The 24,325-nt window shown below is 34.0% G+C and overlaps 1 protein-coding gene across 9 annotated transcripts; it reads right to left on the bottom strand.

The window, feature by feature from the left end:
- Nucleotides 1-93: 93 nt before the first annotated feature.
- Nucleotides 94-23,985, bottom strand: LOC111694985 (dynamin; the record flags this gene model as incomplete). Of its 9 annotated transcripts, XM_023464093.1 has the most annotated exon segments (12): nucleotides 99-406; nucleotides 5,477-5,513; nucleotides 9,959-10,150; nucleotides 10,227-10,396; nucleotides 11,002-11,208; nucleotides 12,712-12,717; nucleotides 17,790-17,906; nucleotides 18,030-18,161; nucleotides 19,934-20,047; nucleotides 20,128-20,185; nucleotides 21,387-21,407; nucleotides 23,887-23,985. In XM_023464093.1, coding segments are annotated over 12 exon segments (1,327 nt in total), but the record flags the coding sequence as incomplete, so codon positions are not given.
- Between the last annotated feature and the right edge of the window lie 340 nt (nucleotides 23,986-24,325).

The following is a 24,325-nucleotide window of genomic DNA, read 5'->3' as shown; positions in this document are numbered from 1 at the left end:
ATTAAATAGTTAATTAAAGAAAATAGATTAAGAAAAATATTGGTAAAATATTAACTTAAGCATTGATTTTTTTTAAGTTTTCTGCTGGAACAGTAAAATTGCATTATTGTGATTTATTTTCCTCACAGCGATAAAAAAATATTCTTTGCATTATGTTAAATCCTTATGACTGATTTGTAATACATATCAAATAATTCATCTGTATATATAAACATATATGAACATATATAAACTAAATATACAAAATCACAGAGTGTGGATCTATTCTTCTATAGCGGAGTCTCCAGGCTAGGATCTGTAGTTTGGAGGTAGAGGTCGACCCGCTAGACTTGACGGTCGATCTGCAAGGCTCGGCGGCCGAGCTGCAATGGTGGGCGGTCGGCTGGGAAAGTTCCCCACAGGGCGCCTAGGGCCAAAAATAAAAAATAAGTAACTTATAATTTTGAATACAATGACTATATAAATAGAATATTTAAGAGAGAACAAAAAAAATCCTCGAATAATTAGAATTAAAATGTACTTGGGCAATTTTATTGCGGCTCTGGGTGGTTTACGGCTTTAACTGTTTCCTTTATTTTGAAATGTAGGTGAGGGGGCGGGATAATACCATGGGGTAGGATAGGGATATAAAATGATACCATGGGGTAGGGTAGGGATGTAAAATAATACGAAGGGGGTAGGCTAGGGATATGAAATAATACCATGGGGTAGGATAGGGATATATATGTATATAGAATAACATAGTAATTTTAATTAAACTTGTCTTAGACAGGTTGGCAGCTTATCCACAGCGGTGCTGAGACAGCTGCTAAACAAGCAGACAGGTAGATATGTAGACAGGTAGATAGTTAGATATGTAGATAGATTGAAAAGTAGACAGGTAGACAAGTAGATATGTAGAAAGGTTTTTAGATTGAGAGGTTAACAGGTTGGCAGGAGACAGGTGAATAGGTAGATAGGTAGATAGGTTGATAGGTTGATAGGTATATAGATTGGTAGGTTGACAGGTAGATAGATATATAGATTGATAGATATATAGATTAATAGGTTACAGGTAGACAGGTATGTATATTGATAGGTGACATGTAGACAGGTAGATAGGTATATAGATTGATAGGTTGACAGGTAGACAGGTAGATAGGTATACAGATTGATAGCTTGACAGGTAGACAAGCATGTACATAGGTAGGCAGGTATATTTATTTATTTCGAGGGGGCGGGATAGTCTAATAAAGTCTTATCCCCTGCTGTAACCAAGAATTAATTGGAAAAGTGCAAAAAATGAAACTGGAGGTCAGATTTAATGAATAGAAAGAAGTATTAGAACTACTCAGACGTGGTTGAACCAGTAGTTTTGTGCTCCAGGTTCAAGTTTAAGAGCATTGGTTCAACTACTTCAAGGTAGGTTTACTACAACTCAATATTCATATAAATCTGGTCCTTGGTTAATAAACAAAACAAAGATTACTAGGATAGGATAGATTAAAAAGAAGAAAATAAAAACAACAAAAATAAACACTAATTCTCAAAGAAAATAATTAAGACTTTTGATTTTTCAAATTCTTTAAATCCCTATATCTTTGAAACCTAATGGTTGATATTTCAATCTTTTATTTGATCTAACAGGATTCATAGTTTGAAATATGTAAAATCTACGACAATGGTTTGCAAACATATGGTAATTGGAAAATCAGTGTGTGTGACAATTAAACTCAAATCTTAAATTAAAAACAATGGTTCAATTAGGGATCAAAACTTAAAAATTGTAAAATTTTCTTTTTATAAAACTATTTTCAATTGAAATAAATTTCACGTCAGATAAAAATCCTACATATTCACACTAAATTAAGCTATGTTGTTTAGGTGAATAGGCCATGATAACCCAGGTACTGTAAACCTCTGGCCACGCCATAAATTGAAACCGAGCTGGCGTGGATTAGGGTCGGGCCAATACATGCCGCACGTCACTAAGGCCGGTACAAGGGGTCGGTACGGTTCGAATTCAAATTGACCCTAGTCCACCGTGATTTTCAATCATATCTCCTTTTATTGAAGAGCAATTGGGAAGAAGAAAATGTTTCTTTTGTGTAACCATTTTCAATTTGCTTCCCACATACTTGAAACCTAAACTAGATAAGCTACAAGGTCACAAAGTTGTACTTCAATATTGTATTGTAATGTAGCATAAATTTTACCTTTTCCTTCTGTTTAGCCGTGTGTGACTAAAAACATTATTTCAAAACAAATTTTTGTGGTAATAACAGTAAACGTGGCATGTCTGTCATGAAATGCACAATTTCCAAATTAAACTAAGAAAAATTAAGTTTGAAATATCCTAGGGTGTTAAACCGCACTCTTGTATGCCGAGTCTATTAGCGCCTGATCCAATCAGGGTTCAGTCATGTGTTTGGTGTCTATTCTGAACCAATAGAGTTATGAATCCTTGAATCGGCGCTATCAGTAAATGGAAATATTTACTTCTACTGAAACTATGGTATAACCGAGGTAAAAAATGTTACTCGTTTGTCAAAATTGTTTAGTACGTAACTCAGAGGTATCCAAAGGTTGCAAGCTTTAATGCAAAAATCTATGAGAATTTTGCCAAATACTCCTTTAAAACTAAAATCAAGTGCTTTAAGTTTCTCAAAAAGTACACTATACAAAATAGAATAAATGAGTTAGGGTGGTAAAGTCAAACTAAGACGCCGTGACACCCAGTTGCATGCCGGATTTAAAAAATATCCTTTAACTCTTTATCTATGAAATAATGAGGAGGATATTGTCGTTTTTCTTGTTATAATTAAAGGAGATTAATTCCGTTTTAATCATTACTTCCTTGTCTCTGTTCAGTGTGTTCACAAGACAAGCCACAATTAAAAATTACCAATATCAGATTCAATATAACGATACAATCACTATTTTATGCAACCTGAATTCTACAAGGCTCGTTTATATGATTAGTTAGAATTCGACTACGTCTGGACAATGTGATTTTCCTTGACTTTTTAAGGAAGTGGGTACAAAACGCCCAAAAACAAACGCCCAATAGCAAAAAGGTCAAAAACAAAACGCCCTGTGGAACAAAACGCTCAATTCAACAAAACGCCAAAATTCCGAAAAGCGATAAAAGTCCTAAAATGTGGAGAAAAAATTCAAAATTTTGGGAGTTAAAAGGTGAGTGTAATATTTCAGGGTTAGGGTGGGTTAAGACAGTTTCATTGTTGTAATATTTTTCTTAAATAATTGCCATGCCAATGTAGTTATTTCTCCAGTATTCAGCAAATGCTGTAGACAAGAAAAATATGTTTTTAGAATTCCCAAATCAAAGTGAAGATATTTATTTTCATAACTCGTAAAGATGTAACTTGAACACTGAAGGCGCTATAACGGCGCCAAGTATTCTCTTTGAAATGAAAGTTTAAATGAAATGTATTTGAACTTCTGGCCGCAGCGCGAGACTCCATGAAACAGAAAAGTTGCAAATTTTCTTGAAAAAAAATCGAACATGACTGAATTTTTTACATAAAATGTGGACTTGTAGTAACATTGGACGTTTTGTAACTGGGCGTTTTGTTACATTGGGCGTTTTGATGCATCGGGCGTTTTGTACCGACTCCTTTTTTATGCCCTACAATGTACGTCATGGAGGTGGAGGGTGGGTAAAAAAATCGACAGATTCCCTGGCAAGGAGGGCTAGGAGTAAGAAGGGCTAAGGGTTAGGGGAAAGGAGGGCTAGGGGTAAAATCGTTACCACCCTCAAAATCGATTTGTGTAGAAGTGTGTGAAAATTCCCGGAAAATGGACGTTTTCAGCTTTATGAGGATAACCAGGGGGGGGGGAACCTTTTGAAATAGTGAACAATTTTTTTATCCCCCTATTGTACGTGCTGCTAAAGTTTAATGATAAGAATGAGGGAGGGGGTAGAGCCGCCATGAGCCCCGTGAAATGACCTCCGGAGCCTCCTGATAGGCAAAATTACTTCCACGCCTGGCAAATCCGACTGCGTGACTCTCGCTACGTCTCCAAGTCTCTTGCCACTCTGTCTCCGCTCCTTGCATTTTTATATTCGCTTTATGTTTTTATTTTTTATTTACATTTTATGATTTAACCAACCAATAATCAAAATATTTTTCTTAAAAGTACACTCACAAATAGCTCAAAGAATCAAAATTCACAAATTTCAAATATGAATTCATTTAATTGATCATAACTTTTGTGTGTGTAAAGGCCTCCCATAAAAGCACAAATACAAGTATTTCACAAAAACCATTTTGGTTTGTGAATTGGTGCTCGTATAGTTTGAATTGTACATGATACACATGATACACAAAATTGCAGTAGTTATTCTCAGGTTTAGGAATTTAGAAAAAATAGAAAACAAAGTCTTAATCTCAATTAAAATAGACTTTTCAATACAAATTGTTTGTGTCATTTTATCATGTTTAGATTGTTAGACAAAAAAGTTTTTTAAATATGATAAATCCAAATATCTGTTATTGGAGACCAAAATGTGGGGCATGGGACAGAATAGCAGAAGCTTATAGACGTAGCGAGAGGCGCGGAAACGATTTCGCGGGGCTTGAGGGCCATTCTGTGTTTCAAGAAGCTCTGGCGATTATTGCGCAGGGCTCGTGGCGGCCATACACCTCCTCCCTCGAGTCATAGCTATGGTAAAATATTTCCATGAGGATAAATGGAAATTCTTTAAATCTTTATTTAAACTGAGATATTTGAAAATTAATCAAGTCAATAAAAGTTTTCAATCCTTAATCCGATTTGAATAGGAAAAATCTCATTTAATGAACGAGGGAGGGGGTGCAGACCATCTCAGGAGCTTCCTGATTCGCAGAATGGCCTCCGAGCCAATCTTTATATAAAGCTGCAATTGTCATGCACAAGATTAGGAATTTTTGAAATTAAGAAAAACAAAAAAAAAGAAGTCTAAATCTCAATAAAAGTACTAAAAGTACAAATTGTTTATGTTCCATAAAAGCTTTACATCATGTTGAGATTTAAAAAAAAGCTGTTGGGGGACATAGAGGCCAAATATTTGTTATTATATATCGGATTACTGGACGTGAAAACAAAGTTGGGAAGCCTGGCAAACGTAGCACGAGGCTCGCAGACGATTTTGATTGGCTAGGAGGCCAATCTTCGAATCATGAGGCTCCGGAAGTCAGTTTGCGGGGCTCATAAATGCTCTGCACCCCCTCCCTAAATGAGCATAGTGTTGGGAATCACGAAAAAGTGTAAATTCCAATTTTGATTAAAAAGAATTCTTTCTTGAAAATAAAATTTAAATTAAAATGTGCAATTTTTATAAGGCAAGTAATATGAAATAAAAATTATGAAAAATCTGAATCTATCATCAGTCCACAATTTCTGTTATTATATACACAAGGTGTCCCACCAGAAAAATAAATAAGAATGAATCATTTATAAAAAATGTGTAAGGTTAATATAAAAATTAACTTACGTTCCAGGTTGTTCGAGTACTATGTCCGCATTTTGGCCTTAAAACTTTGAGATAATGATTTGGGACGCTCTGTATAAAAATATTTTTTACATAGGACATCCACACTTCCCACAGATACAGACTAGATGTTAGATACGTATGTAAATAATTACTGCCAAACTGCCCAAACTCGGTATGGTCGAAATTTCATTTCGAAACAAGACATTTCGTGAACACAATTCTGAACACTACATTTAATTTTGATATATTTCAAGGCTTCCCACAGTGCAAGATACCTTGTCCGTTGTCGCTACCTCAATATAGATTTTTTTCATTTCCAATTTTTATAATAAGGCAGAGAGAATAAAAAAATAAGAATAAATTCTTAGTAAACAGTGGTCTTCTTAAATCTCATTCTTTACGGGTAACCTTGTATATCCACGATATTGCACTTAGCACATATTTCCATTTCTTACAATTTAATTTATTTTTAACTTTTACGCTTTTTGTCAATCATTGAAACGTCAAAATTTTAAAAGCATAAATGATTAATAAAAAACAACAAAAATGAAAGTATTAAAATTTTTTGACTAAACAATTACCATTTGCCTCCCTAATCTATCTATAAAACATCGAGCAAACATTCAGAATTAGTAAAATTATAAATACCAAAACCGTCTTGAGCAACAAGGCTTTACTAATATATACTAAAGAAGAAAATCTCATGCGGTGCAGAAAAAAACAAAGGTTGAATCTTCAGTAATATTTTGTATTTCGTATAAAAATATATCAAAATTAAACTATAAAACTAACTAAATAAAATTTGTCATCTAAATCAAGTATTCCATCCTATCGGTTTGGAGGTTTGGGAGCAGTCCTCTTAGTCTCGAAAGGGTTTAAAGAATTTGACCGGGATTTTACTCTTTCTTTAGGATTGCAAACTATTCCCTTGATAATAACACCTTTCACCACCTCCTCCCGTTTTATTGATAAGGTTTCAGATTTCTCCCCTGCTAGAACTGTGCTGGGTTTCTTAGAACCCTGAGAAGAACTAGACGAATATGTGTCAAGGGACGGATTTGGAGAGGAGGGACGAGAGGATGGAGATCCCGAGATAGTTTGAGCAGCAGGAACATTAACCCATCTTCTAGACATCAAGACGAGACGAATAATATGAAGAAACAGACACACATAGTACAAGGGTTTCAGGCATATATATTGTATATGTTAATGCAAGCATAAGAAAACTAATATACCATGCGGGGTAGCAAGCTGTTAGAGGAAATATTAGAATATTCAAGATATTATTATCTATAAAACAATCCTTACAGACACATACAGGATACAGGGCTTATTCAGGATACAGGGCTTGCACAGGATACAGGACTTACACAGGATACAGGACTTACACAGGATACAGGACTTACACAGGATACAGGACTTACACAAGATACAGGACTTACACAGGATACAGAACTTACACAGGATACAGGACTTGTACAGGATACAGGGCTTGTACATGATACAGGGTACGGAGCTTACAGTGTACAGGATACATGGCTTGTATAGGAAATCGAAATTTTATTAAAATACAGAACCTACACAAGAAACAGGGCTTTTACAGAATATAAGATACAAGACTTACACACAGGACTTGTACAGGATACAGAGGACTTAATCAAAATACATGTTTTAATAGGAATAATTATATTAGGTATATGCTTATTAAAGATACATGGGCTTATAATATAAATAGGTTTATTTAGCTTTCTTGGGATGTATAGGTCTTATACAATTTGCATAAATAGGACCTTTACAATTATAAATTCAATGACAGCTGTTAATTTGACAAAAACGAGCACAACAATTTAGAAAACAGTGGACACCTATTTCGGATACAGGGAATCACAGAAAAAAATCCGAATACAGGACTTACTTCAGAGGATATAAGGCTTGTATATTTGCAGAATAAAAGATATATGAAGATGTTACAGTCCTTAAATGCAGGGTGTAACATTCATGATACAGAGAACAGGAGTTATACAGTATATAACGTACATTATAGATAAAGAACTTGTGTACACAGAATTGTACATGAACTTAAGATATATGAAGCGAAACTAAGGGTAAAAATATACGTAGGATTAACATTAATGGAAAAATACTTACTTTTTTTATAAAATGAACATGAGAAAACATTTATAAAAAACTTTGATTTAAGTGTTAAGAGGGTCTCAAACACTGTTTTCTATTTGTTTCAGTCTTCATTTAGTATTTACCAATAAGGTCACTCTCTTTCCTAATAATTACCACTTTTTCCTGCTCTATCCTCATTTTTCCTGTTCAAAAATCTTCCTTCTGCTACATTCCCTTTCTTCCTCTTCCTGCCCATAACTTTTCCTTCTCCTCCATTCCTTTCTTCCTGCCCACAACTTTTCCTTCTCCTCCATTCTTTTCTTCCTGCCCAAAACTTTTCCTTCACCTAGACCCCTTTCCTCCTGCCAAGGTGCCCACTTTCCTACTCCATCCTCCTTTTTCCTAACAGCCAGCCTCCTCCTACAAAATTGCCTAACCCTTCTCTATCTAAGTCTATTTTTCTCAATATAAAGAAGAAAAGTTAAAACATCGATAAACTCTTAACTTTGAGAAACCTTCAATATTTCTTGTGACCCTCCAGTGCAAAACTTAAGTCTCAAGACATCAGAAATGCATTTTCATATTTACAGGAGCTTACAAACTTGAAACTATTATCCTAAGCTTGCATTGTTTAATTGCATAAAATCATGAGAATTTTGTTTTGCGATAAAAATGGAGCCTTTGAAACCTCGAGAAAATTTCGAATTCAGGATAACTTGGAAAAAACTTGAAGTATATTATTTTTATTTCTAAGAAATAATTCCTACAATTGTTAAACTTATTGTAGATTATTTAACAATCAACAGTTTCCTGGGCCAGAGAAGCGTTCAAAAGAATTTTCTAACTCCAACCTTCTACAGGATTAATTCTTTTATCTAACCCCAACCCTCTGGATAATCCGTTTATCTAACCCCTTTAGCTTTCTTTTGAAAGCTTCCCTTAAACTCGAGAATATAATGCTAAGTTTTAATTTAATTATACAATATTATTACTGGTTAAATGGAGCACAATCTTAATTTTCATACATGTTTTCACTCACTGGAATCTTTAAACATTCACGCAATTTAATTCGATATAACTTAAATTAATTTGAATATTTTTTCTTTTTCAAATGCATTCGTTTTCTCTAGTTAGCACAGGATACAATTCATCCAGAAGTGCAAAGTTTTACATGAAATATGGAAGTGTAAGGTTATAGAATAAAACATAGAAGATACACGCTTGGAAAACAGTTCTTAACATAGGATAAAATGTCTGAAGCTTCGTTTGACTTGACTAGCCTAATTTTCACGAGCTAGCTGTCTTTCTTTAACACTATAACACGTAGGATTTATTTTTCTAAAATGCCTTATTATGGAATTAAAATTTTCTACCGCCCAAAGCAGCACTAAAGGCATTTGACATTTGTTTTTCAACTTCTTTAGCAGCAGCTTGTGTGGCAGCTTGGACAGCGGCGCTTTGTGCCTTGTTAACAGCTGCACCAACTGCAGAACCAACCGCAGCTTGAGCATTTCCCGCCATTCTTCTGAGCAGCAGGAAAAGTAGAAAATCCATAAGACAAGTTTTGATGGAATGGATAAAATGTGTTTAGGAATTGAATTTCGGCATCTATCGACGTCTACACGTTCCAAGCAGCAAAAATATAAGGTTAATAAAAAGTATTTTTTTGTTCGAAATTTTCCATTTTGCTACTTGTAAAACACCCAAGATATGTTCCTACTTGTAAAACACCCAAGATATGTTGCTACTTGTAAAACACCCAAGATATGTTAGTAAAAATGAAAAGTTAGTCACAATTCACACACCCCGTCTCTTTTAACCCAGCACAACCAATCCTTAACTTCAGATATAAGTTGATAAAATTCAAATCGAAATCTAGTTTTATATATGTATGAAAGAAAATTAGCCTGTATTGTGCATTGCCCCTCCCCCCCCCCCGTCCATCCCAGTAATTGGATCTGCATCGTTACAAATCAGTCCCATTGATAAACTCTCTCATGGTTACTGGACCGGTTGTGCAAGGTTTCAGAGCATCTTGAGAACTCTGTCGTTAACTCATTTTCCAATTTGTATCACGAGAATATTGAACATGGCGAGGATGGAATAAGAATAATGTTGGAATATTACGATTAAATTTCATCCAGAGGCAGTAAAGTACATTTGCCGTACAATCTGTTAGGAACAAATTTAAAAGTATTTTTTTTTTCATGATATAAAAACTTCGTTTTATTCAAATTCTGTTCGGAAGAAATCGGAAGAAATTAAAATGATTTAACGACCAAGTTCTGAAAGTTTTAAAAGATACTAAATCTGCCTCAAGCTGCCTGGTTATTTTCAAGGTTTGATAAGGAAATATTTTAAACTTACGAAGGTATAAGAGGGGCTGGTAGACCACCTCCTCCTCCAGGCCTGCTTGGGGGAGGCGGAGCACTGCCACCAGGGCGTCCAGGCACAGATGGTGCTGGTCTACTAGTTGGGGCGGGGGGAGGTCCACGGCTAACCGGAGGTGGAACTGTTTTCCTGGGATTTGCTGGAGACGTTTGAGGTTGGCTGTAGGATCTAAACATTCAACAAGAAATAGGAATATTGGTGATGTAACAATGTAATAAATATTTTTGTATTTATTTCTACTTACGTAGCAGGGGGCATCCAGTCAATATTTCTGCTGGGAGCTGGAGTAGGACCTCCGATAGTTGCGGTCGAGACATCTCCAATAATTTTCAGAGCTTCCTTACATGCATGGTACATACGGAGCATCTCCTCACGTTTAATGGCCTCGTCAGCGCTCTCCTCCATCATAGAGTTCTAAACCGGGAAAATACTAGTTATTTAATTCTACAATAGATTTATTATTCTTTAAAAAGTTTTCTTTAGAATCATAAAGAAGAAGAGATGATAGACCTTAAAAATAGATTTTTAAAGGTTCACTTGCAACATAAAATACCTTTTTTAACCGCATAAATCTCTTAATTTAGCTAAAAATACTAAAAGCACTGAAAACTTTCATCCAACCCTTAACTTTTTAATCCTTGTATCTTGAAACCCCTATGTCGTAGACTTTAGTAATATCAAAATATCAATGATGCTAGATCTGAAGTCAGAACTTTTGTGTTGTAAATCTCGGGGTTAAGCATTCATCTCCATCTTATGCAGATTAATATTCCGTAGTGGCCGTACCCCGCATCAGGGATAACTTTAATTGAGAGATCAAGGGTTAATCCTTGAATTTTCAAGTGTCCATATAAGATATCGAGATAAAGCATTCAAGCATTCAAGGTTCCGACCTTAAGAATAAGTTGAAATTTGCAGTATCTAAGGAATACACCATCAGGTTGCCAAGATAAAGGGTTAGAAAATTTTTATTTTGATGCCAAGTGTTTAGTTCCTCTTTTATTACAGTATCAACTTACCGTATCTCCGGTTGCATAGAGGTTGGCCAGCAGCTCACCATTGATGAAGTTCTTCGAGTCATTGATCATCAAGTACATGATAACCTTCGGAACAAGATCCCGACATGTCTTGGTCACAATCTTCATGTAGGAGTCCACGAGGTTCCTGATGGTCTCCACCTGCCTCTCCAGCTGAGGATCAACCGATCCTAACCCTCCGTCCGCAGACTATTATAAATATTCACGTTAGGACTAATCATCCCAGAAGTAAATATAAGAAAACTTAATAAACCGTCTATGCCCAAAGTCCAAATAAATCGATTTCTTTATTGCAATTTTAAAATTTGGGAAAACTTTCAATTGATAATATTCTCGCATTAGCCAAGTTATTTTCTAGAAAAATAGGACCGATAAGATTACAATAATTCATTTTAGAATATAACACAGTTCTTGGAATTGTAGTATTACTAAAATGGTTCCTGAATATTATATTAATTATGAAATAAAAGCCAAATGGACAAAATAGAAAAATTCTTTTTTTTATACATAAATGAAACTGGGACATAGACAGTTAAATAATTTCATTTTCAGGGTTAAAACGTAGTCTGTTAATTTTGGAGAAAATATTAACTTAGCCCAGAACAAATTAGACACGAGACGTTTTTCTGACCAGACAAATCAAATTAGTTCTAACAAATAACCTCGAGCAGGGATTTATTTAAGAAAATTTTTCTTTAAGAAAACTTGAAGTTTTTATGTATTCAACCGGATATTCACAAATATTTCCGACCATCCGGTATTTCGTTTCCTTCTGCTGAAGTTCAAGCAGATTTATTGCTAGTTTTAGAATTATTTATTAAACTTTTAAATTTTCCCATTTGTTTAAAGTGCTACCAAGCAACGAATTTATAACAAACAAAAACGGACAGAAAACATATTTTTACACAATTGCCTCAATTTACAATAAAAGATGAAAAGAAATGAGGTATACTAAATAACATTGGATACTGCTGTGTGCATTTTAAAACGTTTAAATATTTTTTTCTGACTTAGTACTTAACCACAAGTAAAAAAGGTGTGAAATCAAGCGAGAAATCTGAAGGTGCCGCATCTGCAGTGCTTAGGATCCGGATTCGTACCATTTTGGCTTTCTGGATCTGGATCCTGATCCAAGGGTCAAATTGTCACCAAAAACTGCCAAAACAGAAACCTTTTTGCTCTCAAAATCCAAATCTGAATTGTTGAAGAAAAAAGATTATTAACAATTTCCAGATCTCTGAATAAAAAATAAAAATAGTTGAACATCTTTCTTCTGTCAAAACAAATATGTATATCTTTAAGAAATGTTCATGACCTGGACTCGTATCTATTTTTTCCAGTGCGGATTCAGGATCCGGATCCTAATCAAAATTAAAGGATCCTAAGCACTGCGTGATGCGTATCATTTTAAAATTATTATCTGTAATGCATCTACCAAGCGAATTAACGTTATCTAAAGCCTCAAAATAGAATGTTTTAGCTATAGCTAAGTTTCATAATAGCTGTCTCGCCGATCTCAACTTTTTCAGTTAAAGCTAAATAATAGTCCAAAAATGTTGAATGAATATATTCAAATGGTGGCAAATGAGCAAAATATTGAATAAAACCCTTAAAAAAAACCACCACAACCGACACACTCCCCAAACCCTAGTGTCGAAGACTGTGCAAAGATCCTAAGTGAAGACGACTTACCCGCTCCTGCAATATAAAACCAAAGTTAGTAAAACAAACAAATGATCTGAGTCCGAATTTAATGAATTTGAGCCGCGTCTCAAATCCGCCAAAAACCGGCTTCAATTGCACGTCGGTTTAACTCTTGAAACATTGAATATAATTTTAAGTGAAACCAACAATATTTGAGTCGAGTCTCAAATTTAAATTCTTTAAATTCGGCCTCAGATTATACAATAGTTTAGCCTAAAAAACTAATTAACAGTTGAACTAGTGCACTATACCTAAGTATAGTTGTTTAAAAGTTTCAAGCTGAAATTTTGTTTAAACTTCTAGACAGCATATATTGGTTAGTTACCAGTTCAAAATTATATAAGAAAATTCCATGCATTTTCTAATTTGTAATAAATCTATGAATAAACTTAGGATCGTACACGAGAAACCCACAAATCTTTGTTCACAAGATTGGGAGTTTCCCTTGGTCTTTTCTTTAATGTTAATGTCTTCTTAAAATTTTTTTTATCATCATACTTTAAATTCAATAGAATATATCTCAAATATTTATAAAAGTAATGTTTGCTCGATGATAGAGTAATTAAAAGTAGGAATGTAAACAAACCCAATGATTTGAGGCTTTAAAACAGAATCAACGTATTTTGTATTAATATTTAACAGAACTATACAAACAAAGCATGCAAATCTTCAAAAAATATATTTTAAAATATGCATCTAGACAATAGACATATGCAAATGTGAAGAAAGTTAAGAACAACAGAATAGAGCATAATCGCTAGACCAGCTTTTTAAATCTGTAGTTTTAAAGTCCCAGTTTCAAACAAGTTAAAAACCGGTTTCAAATATGTTTAGAACCAGTTTTAAATAGGTTTAGAATCAGTTCCAAGCAGGTTCAGGTCCAGGATAAAATAGGTTTCAAACACGATTCCAAAAAGTTTAAAACTAGGTTTAATCAGGATTAATCCCACTTTAAAGCAGGTTCAAAACCAGATTCAAAAAGGTTTAGAACCTGTTCTAAGAAGGTTTGATATCAGTTTCAAGCAGATTTGAAACCAGTTTCAAGAAGTTTAAGAATTTGATGATAAAAAACTATGTTTTCAAACCAAACATCTAGATCGGTTTCATTCTGAAAATAAGAGTGCAACCAAAAAATAACCAAATGTGTGTGCATGAATCCACTTCCAATAAACATTTTATATTTTTGAACTAGTCCTCAAAAGGAGACTAGTTAACAATATGTCCCACTGAACATAATAATTGAGTGACCACAGACAGCTCATTGATCTTCGATATCTATTTAATAACGAGATGTTTACTATAAAAACCCTCATAAATAGGATGATTTTTAAACAGTTAGATTTTATTTAGAGAACTGAATTTTGAACAAAAATCCTTATCTCCATGAGCAATTTAGACCAAAACCAAAATGTTGTATTTTTTGTTTCAAGATTGTACAGGGTTAACCACAAAGGATGAGACTTCATAGCCGACAATACGGACTTTACAAGGTCTGTTTCCTTATATTTACGATTCTCTTCAACTGTGAACATGTTTCTTTCTTTGTAATATCATAGCCCTTAACAGACTTTATTCAACCTTAGAATCGCCATATTATGAGATTAAGGTCGTCTTTACATTCTCTTCCTTTGTGGGTAACCCTATATCATGCTTATTGATACACATTGTAGCTAACCAGGACCTCGGTGAGCAAGAAAAACAAGTTTAAAAGTTAATTTTATGCAAACGAGAAACAGAAAGGAATGCCCCAAGGGAACCAAACATTATACAATCTGCAGTGGAATTCAAGCAAAACTAATACAATTTCAAAATAGAAACATTTCTTTTAAGAGAGTGTTCGCGAAAAATGAAAGAGGGTACATCGATATCGATCGCTGTTAATTTTAAATTTCTCTGTTGCCTATATAAGGAGAAAATAGTTAAAAACTAATTCAATTTGATATCAGCCTATACTCCCTTTCATTTTTCGTGAACACTCTCTTAAAAGAAATGTTTCACCCTCAATAAATAAGACTTCAAAGACGACTTTATAGGACTTTCTATTTTGAAATTGTATTAGTTTAGTTACTTAGTAGTTTTAATATCACTACGACGAAATAGTTTTGATTGCGTACTCGTTCTTTTTTTATTGGGAAATTATTTTATTTTCTCTTTTGCAAAATATCCCATTTAAAGGATTTAGGTTGAAGGTTATGCTTTCCTCCCCGCTTCTAAATTTGTTTTTTATTGCTATCTCGAAAATAAATGCTCCACTCTTCATTTATTTTTATTATGCTTAAAACCAAGCATATTACTTTCATACTTGCAATTTGCATACAACCCTTTTTTGTTTAGTCAAGTCTAAAAGGATGCATATCAAATAATGCAAAAAATAACTATGCTACAAAGTGAAAATAGCAGAATGCGCTTACCGAATCCTGGCAAAAAACGAAAAATTAATAATTTTAAATTCAGTGATATAAAACCCCGATTTAAAAAAACACGCCACGGCGGGTAAATTCAAACTAAAAATGTTCTCTTATATCACAGATTACATAGACACGACAAGATCTCGACCTATTCGAGAGAAGAGCTCAGTATTCAGAAATCCCTAACAAAGCAATTTAGTCCTTGCCACAAACTCAAATTTTCTAATCCCTTAATTTTGCAACCTAATTGTGTAAACCTTTGGTATTTCAAACTTTGAAGGTTGCAAAGTTAGGTATAGGGAAAAGAAAATCAGAGTTTGTGGAAAAACTCAATTCCTTTGACATGATTTGGTTTGTTGATACTGTTGTTCCCTAAGAAAAAATACAACCACCATTGTTCCTTCTATGTAACATGTCATTTAACTTAGAACATTCAAAAAGTGTAAATAAACTGTTCAGGGGTGTATATTTATCCGTTTGCCGGGGGTGGAGGGGGGGGAAGAATGAACTCTTTTGAGGGGTTGGGCGAAAAAAATCAAGCAAAAAAGGAAAGGAGTGAAAGCAAAAAAAGGGAAAAGGTGAAAACGGTGAAAAGGGGAAGGAAACAGGGTGAAGGAAGGAAAAAAGAAAAGAAGGAAAAAGACATTACGGGCACCAACATTCAACATGATGCAACCAAAATCAAAAAAATTCTACAGTCGCAGCAAACTTTTTCAGTGTGTCACCCTGTATAAAAACACTGTTTTTTGGTTGTAACTTCGGGGAATAACTTATTTAAAATAGGGGGCTGGGGAATATTTGAATTTTAATATACATCCCTGTAACTATCGTCTAAAAAAGTTTTCTTTTGCAAAGAGGTTCAGCATAATTTCACAATTTAATCATTCAATATTTTATACGCGTTTTTTAGGGAATTAACAAATAAGGGAACACTTCTATCCATGCAATGTGTTTATTAAGCATTATAAAAAATATTATTAGAATACTTGGGTTAAAAATTAAAAAATACATAAGCTGAGTTTTTGTTTTTTGAAGAAAAAAAATGGTGTTAGTTAGGTCTCTGGATCATATTTCTGAATCTCTTGAGAGAAATTCTAAGGTCATTTATCCAATAAACTTAATTGAAAAAGTAAAAGCGAGAAAAAGCTGAAACTAGTTTCACAATACAATATCTAGACAAGACGCACGGCAAAATTAATAACAGTAGAATTGTTTTCTTTTTCTCTGTTAGTGGTCATAAATCTGGGATTCTTTATTGCGTTCAGATTAAATAAATATAAATAAATTGTATAAAATACTATTTGGTTCATTGCAACTCAAATCCCAGATATTTAGACCTTGGCTAAACTCGGACTTCAAAAACGGCCATGAATGTATTTCTATAAACTATATTCTAGAAAACGCGCAACCGTTAGCGGCAGGAGAAACTAGAGTACAGATATTCAATAAAACCTTTAGTACATCTATTTAATAGAACCTAGAATGCATTTATTTATTAGAACCTAGAGTACAGATATTCGATAGTACGTTGAGTACATATATTCACTAGAATCTGGAGTACAGATATTCAAAAGCACCTCGAGTACAGATATTCAATAGAACCTGGAGTTCTTATATTCAATAGAACCTGCAGTAGAGATATTCAATAAAACCTGGATTACAGATATTCAAAAGAACCTGGAGTACAGACATTCAACAGAACGAGTACAGATATTCAATAGAACCTGGAGTACAGATATTCAATAGAACCTGGAGTACAGATATTCAACAGAACCTGGAATACTTATATTCAGTAGAACTTGCAGTAGAGATATTAAATAAAACCTGTTGTACAGATATTCAAAAGAACCTAAAGTACAGACATTCAATAGAACCTGGAGTACAGATATTCAATAGAACCAGGTGTACAGATATTCAATAGAACCAGGAGGACAGATATTCAATAGAACCAGAAGTACAGATATTCAATAGAACCAGGAGGACAGATATTCAATAGAACCTGGAGTACAGATATTCAATAGAACCTGGAGTGCAGATATTCAATAGAACCTGGAGTACAGATATTCAATAGAACCAGGAGTACAGATATTTAATAGAACCAGGAGGACAGATATTCAATAGAACCAGGAGTACAGATATTTAACAGAACCAGGAGGACAGATATTCAATAGAACCAGGAGTACAGATATTTAATAGAACCAGGAGTACAGATATTCAATAGAACCAGGAGTACAGATATTCAATAGAACCAGTAGTACAGATATTTAATAGAACCAGGAGGACAGATATTCAATGTGAGTGATTATGTGAGATGAGATCTGAAAGAAGCCCCATCTTGGGCAACCCAGACCGCCTACAGGATTATCCGACCCCTACCGGTAAGAAAAATCCTGAACCAACCCGGCCATAGAACCAGGAGTACAGACATTCAATAGAACCAGGAATACAGATATTCAATAGAACCAGGAGTACAGATATTCCATTTCAGGTAAGGGTCGTTCAATATAAAAGTTGAAGCAATACATTTAAAGAAAATTGCATATCGGCTATTCGAACTTGGAACTAAGGATAAAAACTATTGTTAAGTTTGCATCTTTGTTGCAAGGTGCAGGATTATAGAGAGGTCCGAGTTCAGCCTGGCAAGGTATTATCTCTTACCTCTCCGTCCCCGTTCTGACTATCCGCGTTTAGTTTCTCCGGGTATACTCCAGCACGCAGGAAGGACGCCTTCCAAGAGTCCACATCATCCTGGGTCTCACAGGACAGATCCAGGGTCTAGAAAAGATTATATTTGAGACTTCAATTGTAGAACTGATTACTGAATAAACACCATTTAACAGGTCAGTTGACTGTTAAGAGTATTTAAATGACCCTGTACGGTGAATATTAATATTTTACCTTAAAATCCTTGAACACATTCCGTCCTTCTGGATTGTAGATTGCGAACATATGCCTCCGGGACATAAAGCTGGACTCAATATCCCTCAGTTTCAGTTGATCCAAGGGGAGCATATACTTCTTATCCTTCTCCTGAAATATATTTATATTTATTGATACAAGGCAAATTTTTCAAAATTTTATAGTTTTAGATTTGGTGGGATTAGTAAAAAAAAGTATATATTTCTTTTTATGCATGCTTTTTTCTATGCACTCTGAAGTCAGCAGTGTATGAAGTGGGAATACTTTTACAATGTTATATCTCTGTTCAAGTTTTATGATCAGATGTTGAACTACTATTGCACTAGTAACAAGTTGGTTTTGTGATCCATGTATCAATGAATACTAAAAAAACTGCATCAAATGAATATTTAGAAAAAAAGTCATTTATTTTCGTTTTTCAGGATTAGAATTTGATTTCTATAGAGAGGGTTACCAAGGACTAAACCAGGGATCAAACCAGGGATTAAACCAGAGGTTCTAGATAAGTCTATCCACCAAGATTAAACCAGGGGTTCTAGATAAGTTTATCCACCGGGATTAAACCAGGGGTTCTAGATAAGTTTATCCACCGGATTAAACCAGGGGTTCTAGATAAGTTTATCCACCGGGATTAAACCAGGGGTTCTAGATAAGTTTATCCACCAGGATTAAACCAGGGGGGGTTCTAGATAAGTTCATCCACCGGGATTAAACCAGAGGTTCTAGATAAGTTCATCCGCCAGGTTTAAACAAGGGGTTCTAGATAAATTTATCCACCAGGATTAAACCAGGGGTTCTAGATAAGTTTATCCACCAGAATTAAACCAGGGGTTCTAGATAAGTTTATCCACCAGGATTAAACCAGGCTAGATAAATTTATCCACCAGGATTAAACCAGGGGTTCTAGATAAGTTTATCCACCAGGATTAAACCAGGGGTTCTAGATAAGTTTATCCACCAGGATTAAACCAGGGGTTCTAGATAAGTTTATCCACCAGGATTTCTCTTAATTTAGATAAGCTAGCATTTTACTCTGTTTACAAATAAGGGCTGCGGAGACGTAGGAACCAGATGCTTCTAACAGTTCTATTCAATTCTAATCTTATTTCAGCATTAGGCTTAAAATGAAACAGGAACAATTTAAGCACTTTATGATAGACATAGGAAAAGGGAAGAAACGATGGAAGGGATGAAGAAAAAATCTTAATTGTAAACGAGTCTAATTCAGCTCTAGTCTTTACCGCATTGGCTAAATTAAGAACATACTGCATGAAAATTAAGAACAAATCTTGAGATTGCTATTAAACTTTCTCACTCAGTTTTTCAGTTATTTATCATTTCTCAGCAAAACTGTAGTAGATGATTCGTCATATTGATAAATATCCGTCCTCTCCAGCACCCTGATATATCAACTTTAGCAGCAGACTTATCACAATATATTTAGCATATCTTTCAATTCTCTCAATCTACTTCTAACCTAGATTGAACCTTAATCAAAATTTGATTTGACCATGATCAAAATTTTTTTATCTTTACAAAACCCTTGCAGATCTCTAAAAAATGTTTACTACAGGGGGGGGGGGTATTTAATTTTGAATTTGATTATGTCCTCACGACTCAAAAATATTACGTTATTATATTTTGAGTAATTTTGGTTTAGAGGTCTTAACTAAAACGTAAACAGAAAGGTTCAATAGAGTTCAATTATAAAACCCAGTAACCACTTTATGATTCTAAAATATTCCCCCCCTCCCCTGGGTCATTGAGAAGTAAAATGGTGGAGAACGGTTTGATAGAAGTAGAATACAAATATCAAGTTTCAACTTGGTTCCATTCTGTCACATACTCAAGGCAAGATTTAGATTTGGAATATAATATCTCACCTCCTCATCCTTGAACCAGGAGAGAGACTCCGAGGTTAGAACAAACCAGTAGTCCCTGCTTCCTCCCTTCATGATACCAAGGTTGTGGATCGCCATGTAACCCTTCCTGATCACCTAAGCAAAAGAAAATTGACAGAATTATTTTTAAATCCAAAATAATAAATCATTGATATAGCTAGAAAAGTATGCCCAACCTGATTTCCCAGTCCCTTCCTTCCTGTCTTCTCGGCGTTCTGGGTGGAAGCCTGAGCACTGAAACAAGGTTCAATCAAAAGCGGAGAAATTTCTGGCCTCTTATATAAAATGCAAAAATAATAGTAAGGAATTTGGGTTAAAGGAGAAGCAAACAATTATCAACCGTTTATGTTTTTAAATCATGTTTCTTGTGATATTTTCCTGACAATATTCAAACATTTTATTCCCTATTTTATTACACGGGGTATTTATAAAAAACTATTCCCCCCCCCCCTCTCCACGTAAAGTGGTGCAATTTTGTTCATTCTGAAATTTTGGTGCTTTAGGGCGTGAACATATAAAATTTCCGAAATTTGTTTTTTTAGCCTAGAATAAATAAGTTCCCATTGTCTTTATAATCAGGCTTTCATAACCAAGCTTAGAATATTTTTTAAATTTTTAATGATTTAAATATATTCAAATTGGCAACTCGCATCTTAAAACAAACATATATTTATATTATATATTGATTTATGGTCTAACTTTTCGTATTTTAATCTGGAGAAATCTTATTATAAGTTTGGTAAAACCTAATTTTATAAGAAAACCCGGTTAAAATATACATTCGGATTTCTGAAATAATATTTATGACTTTATCCAGCATATATATTACATATCTGAAATAAGAATATGCTATAAATCAATCGATCATATATAAATATGTCTAAAATTGTTAACAATTATTTAAGTATGTAAAGAGAACACAAAACAAAAATAATAATCTACGCCGTACAGTATTAAAATACAGCGCAGTGGAACCCATGTAAAATATATTTCATGTACTGCAGTGATTTTAGCAAAATGTATTTGTTGTACTGTAAAAATATTAGCAAAATTTGGTACATCTTAGTGTCAAGAATATTAAGTTTCTAACAAAGCGAAATTCTAGGAAAAGTAACGCTTAAAAATGCTTAAATTGGATTTAGAACAGTGTCGGAAACATTTCAAATTATTCTTGAATACTCGGCAGAACTATTCAACAACTTCACAAACAAAATGTATAAATAAATACAAAACCAGTTTAAAGCAAATAATAACACTACGCATGCAACAGTACATGGGTTGCCTGGTCAATGAGGCCTTTATAGTGTTAATTTTAGTTAAAGGAATTAGTGTCAAACACAAATCCAAACCAGAAAGGGCACATTTAACCTCGCAAAGGGGTATTTAACTAAATTCTAAAGTTAGAACCAAACATGTCTAGATTTATCAATCTTACCCCGTGCTTATATCATCGCATCTAAAATAAAATAAGTTGAGGGATTATATTGACGTTTAAAGTTTAAACTGCAGTTTGTTTTTGTACCAGGGATTTGAGCAGATTACTTAACAACCTCTTCCGGACAGAAGTTTTGAACGAGGTATTAAAAAGTTAGTATTAGAAGATATTAAACTTAAAAAGGAATTACAATCATTAATTAAATCTGAACATATTTTTCCAAGCTAATTATCAAAACTAATATCCAGCATAATGGCGACAAGTTTAATTTCTAGTCTGGGGGAAAACTTCACTTTTAAACTTTACATTTCAGTCGCCTGGTTCAATTCCCCACCTCATGGTTGAAACTAATTCCTTTAATAATGTTACCGCCTTTTGACCAACATTACCTACCCATGATTCTCCCAACAGAGGGAGTTGGGAGTTTCTCCCAACAGGGGGGGTTAAGTTACCTAACGTCCCTTTGGGAAAATTAAGTAAAATAACGAACCGCTCTGTGAAGTATTCGTGAGCAAGAAATCGCACATTTTCATCTCAAAAGACGATAAATTGTGTACAACTACTTTTTCGGGAAATAAAATTTTTTAGTTAATCGTAAGTTCCCTCGACCAATTTTTCCAACAAACATCACTCGCCGCGCTCTGGATATTTTGTAGACAATATTAGTCTTGGGAACCGGAAACCACTGGTAAAGTAAAATTCCCTTAACTTCCCTGTAAAGTAGTTGCAAATAATTAATATTGCGTTAACCAACATGTAATTAAAATTCATTTTCAACTTTACAAATATAATTTCGAACCTTTTAGTTATCATAATTAGACACAAAGAGGAACTACATTTGACTTTTAGGGGGGTATATATTTTCAATAATTCCCTTACTCTTCCGGGGGACATAATTTTCGAACCTTACAGGACAGTATTTTTTAACTTTTTTTTCAATACCCCGATATTTACTCAAAAAAAAAAAATTGTAACACTTATTTTAAGGTGACTGTTGATGCTCTTAACAATAACGTCAATTTGATTATATTTCAAAATATATAAAATATAACCAAAAATAAGAAAGCCTCATGGGGCAAAAACCATCAAACGTAGCAAACATTCTTCAATAACACTTTTAACGGTAATTTTCAAATCATTAAAAAAAACGTGACATAAAAAAATAAGTACTTAAGATAAGAAAACGGAAAAGTCTGATTATTAAAAAAGTTCCTCTAGAGTCTAACTATAGAAAATCTAGAACTTAAAATATAAAATCCACGAATTGACGAGAAATGAAAAATACTCTGATCTACAAGAATAAACATTGTTTAAGAAACGAAGTTTGTCAAAAAGAAAAAGCTATATATAATATATAATAAAATATTCTCATGTATATTCTTGTAGCTCAAATCTTACTCAAATTCTACCCATACTTGCATAAACAAATAGATGTGCAATGTAACTCTGGATTCATAAAGATATCTTACAAAATTAGGATGAAAAATGGAGACTAATAATAAAAGTTTATTAATAACTGAGTTGATTCAAGTTTACTATAGAAATATGAAACTAAACAAACAAAAGTGTGAATGGATCAAACAACAGGGTAAGAGGGAGGGTTAGCCCGGATATATTCATAAGTATGCCCCTCTGATCTTAATAAACCAATCGTCAAATTATTTTCTTCTTCAACAAATTTGAAGCTTTTATGAAAATCAAAATAGCAAAATGTAGACATCCGAATTTAATGTCAATTTCTTCCAACCAGTGCTTAGGATCCGGATCCGGATCCGTTGGATCCGCAAAATTTTGGCTTCCTGAATCCGGATCCGCAAAAATATGCGGATCCAAGGGGTAAAATATCAACCAAAAACTGAAAAAAAAACTTTTTTACTCCTAAACCCCAATTCTGAACTTTCGAAAAAAGAGAGATTATAAAAATTTCCTCATTTCTGAATGGTTTATCAAGTTTTAGGATAAAAACCAGCAAAAATAATGAAATAAAAATTTGAAAATAATTTTTTGTTAAAAAAATTCAGTAAATCTTAAAGAAATGACCTGTATCGGATCCGGATCCATTTTTTTCCAGTGCGGATCCAGGATCCGCATCAAAATTAAATGGATCCTAAGCACTGCTTCCAACAATCTTAATCTAGAACGATCCAAATTTGACCTTCAATTTTCAAATGACTTTCAGAGTAATCTTTAAAATTTTTGGTTTTTAGCATTCCCGTTTGTACATTTCAACACAAGGACAATAATTCTTAGGAACGGAAAATACAATCCAACTTTTTTGCAACATCAAATTCATCAAAACAAAAAGCACTGTTAAAAAGTCTAGTTTCCAGACTGAATTTACTGCACTGCACACCGCGACTAAATCCAATGTCAAGGTTGAAAAGTTACCAAGGGGGACCAATCCTACAAAAACCTCCTAAGGTGGGGCTGGAATATATAAAAAATATGCAGTTTATCTTAGAACGATGTTGACAAGGACAGAGTTGATGATCAAACTTACTTGGCAAACCCAATGAAGTCCTCATGGTTGGTGTTCATGTAGGCCAGCTCACAGTCAATCAACATCATGATCTGGTCCTTGCAGGACTGCTCCTTCTCTCTGTAAACAAACCCAGTTTAAATTTATTAAAAAATATATTTCAACTTCATGGTGCATAGTATTAGTATGTTCTAGCTGAAGTGCCCGTCGTTGCCCGTAAAATTTTAAAACACTTACCAAGAAAAAAAAATCGAAAGACTTTAATTTGTATTGCATTTGTTACCTGAAGGGTACCCATGGGTTTCCCCCAAAAATCAGCAAATTTGGTCAAGCTGTTTGGCCTGCTTAAGCAAACATATATCTGATCGAAGAACTTTATTACTTAGAATACGAGATAAACCGTCCGGGGAAGTTATAATCCTAAAATGATGCAAATACATTTTCATAAGATAAGATAAGG

Source organism: Eurytemora carolleeae, unplaced genomic scaffold (genome assembly GCF_000591075.1).
Source record: "Eurytemora carolleeae unplaced genomic scaffold, Eaff_2.0 scaffold210, whole genome shotgun sequence".
NCBI classification, from domain to species: Eukaryota; Metazoa; Arthropoda; class Copepoda; order Calanoida; family Temoridae; genus Eurytemora; species Eurytemora carolleeae.
Note: the sequence above shows the minus strand (reverse complement) of the source record. Positions and strands in the feature narration are given on the sequence as shown.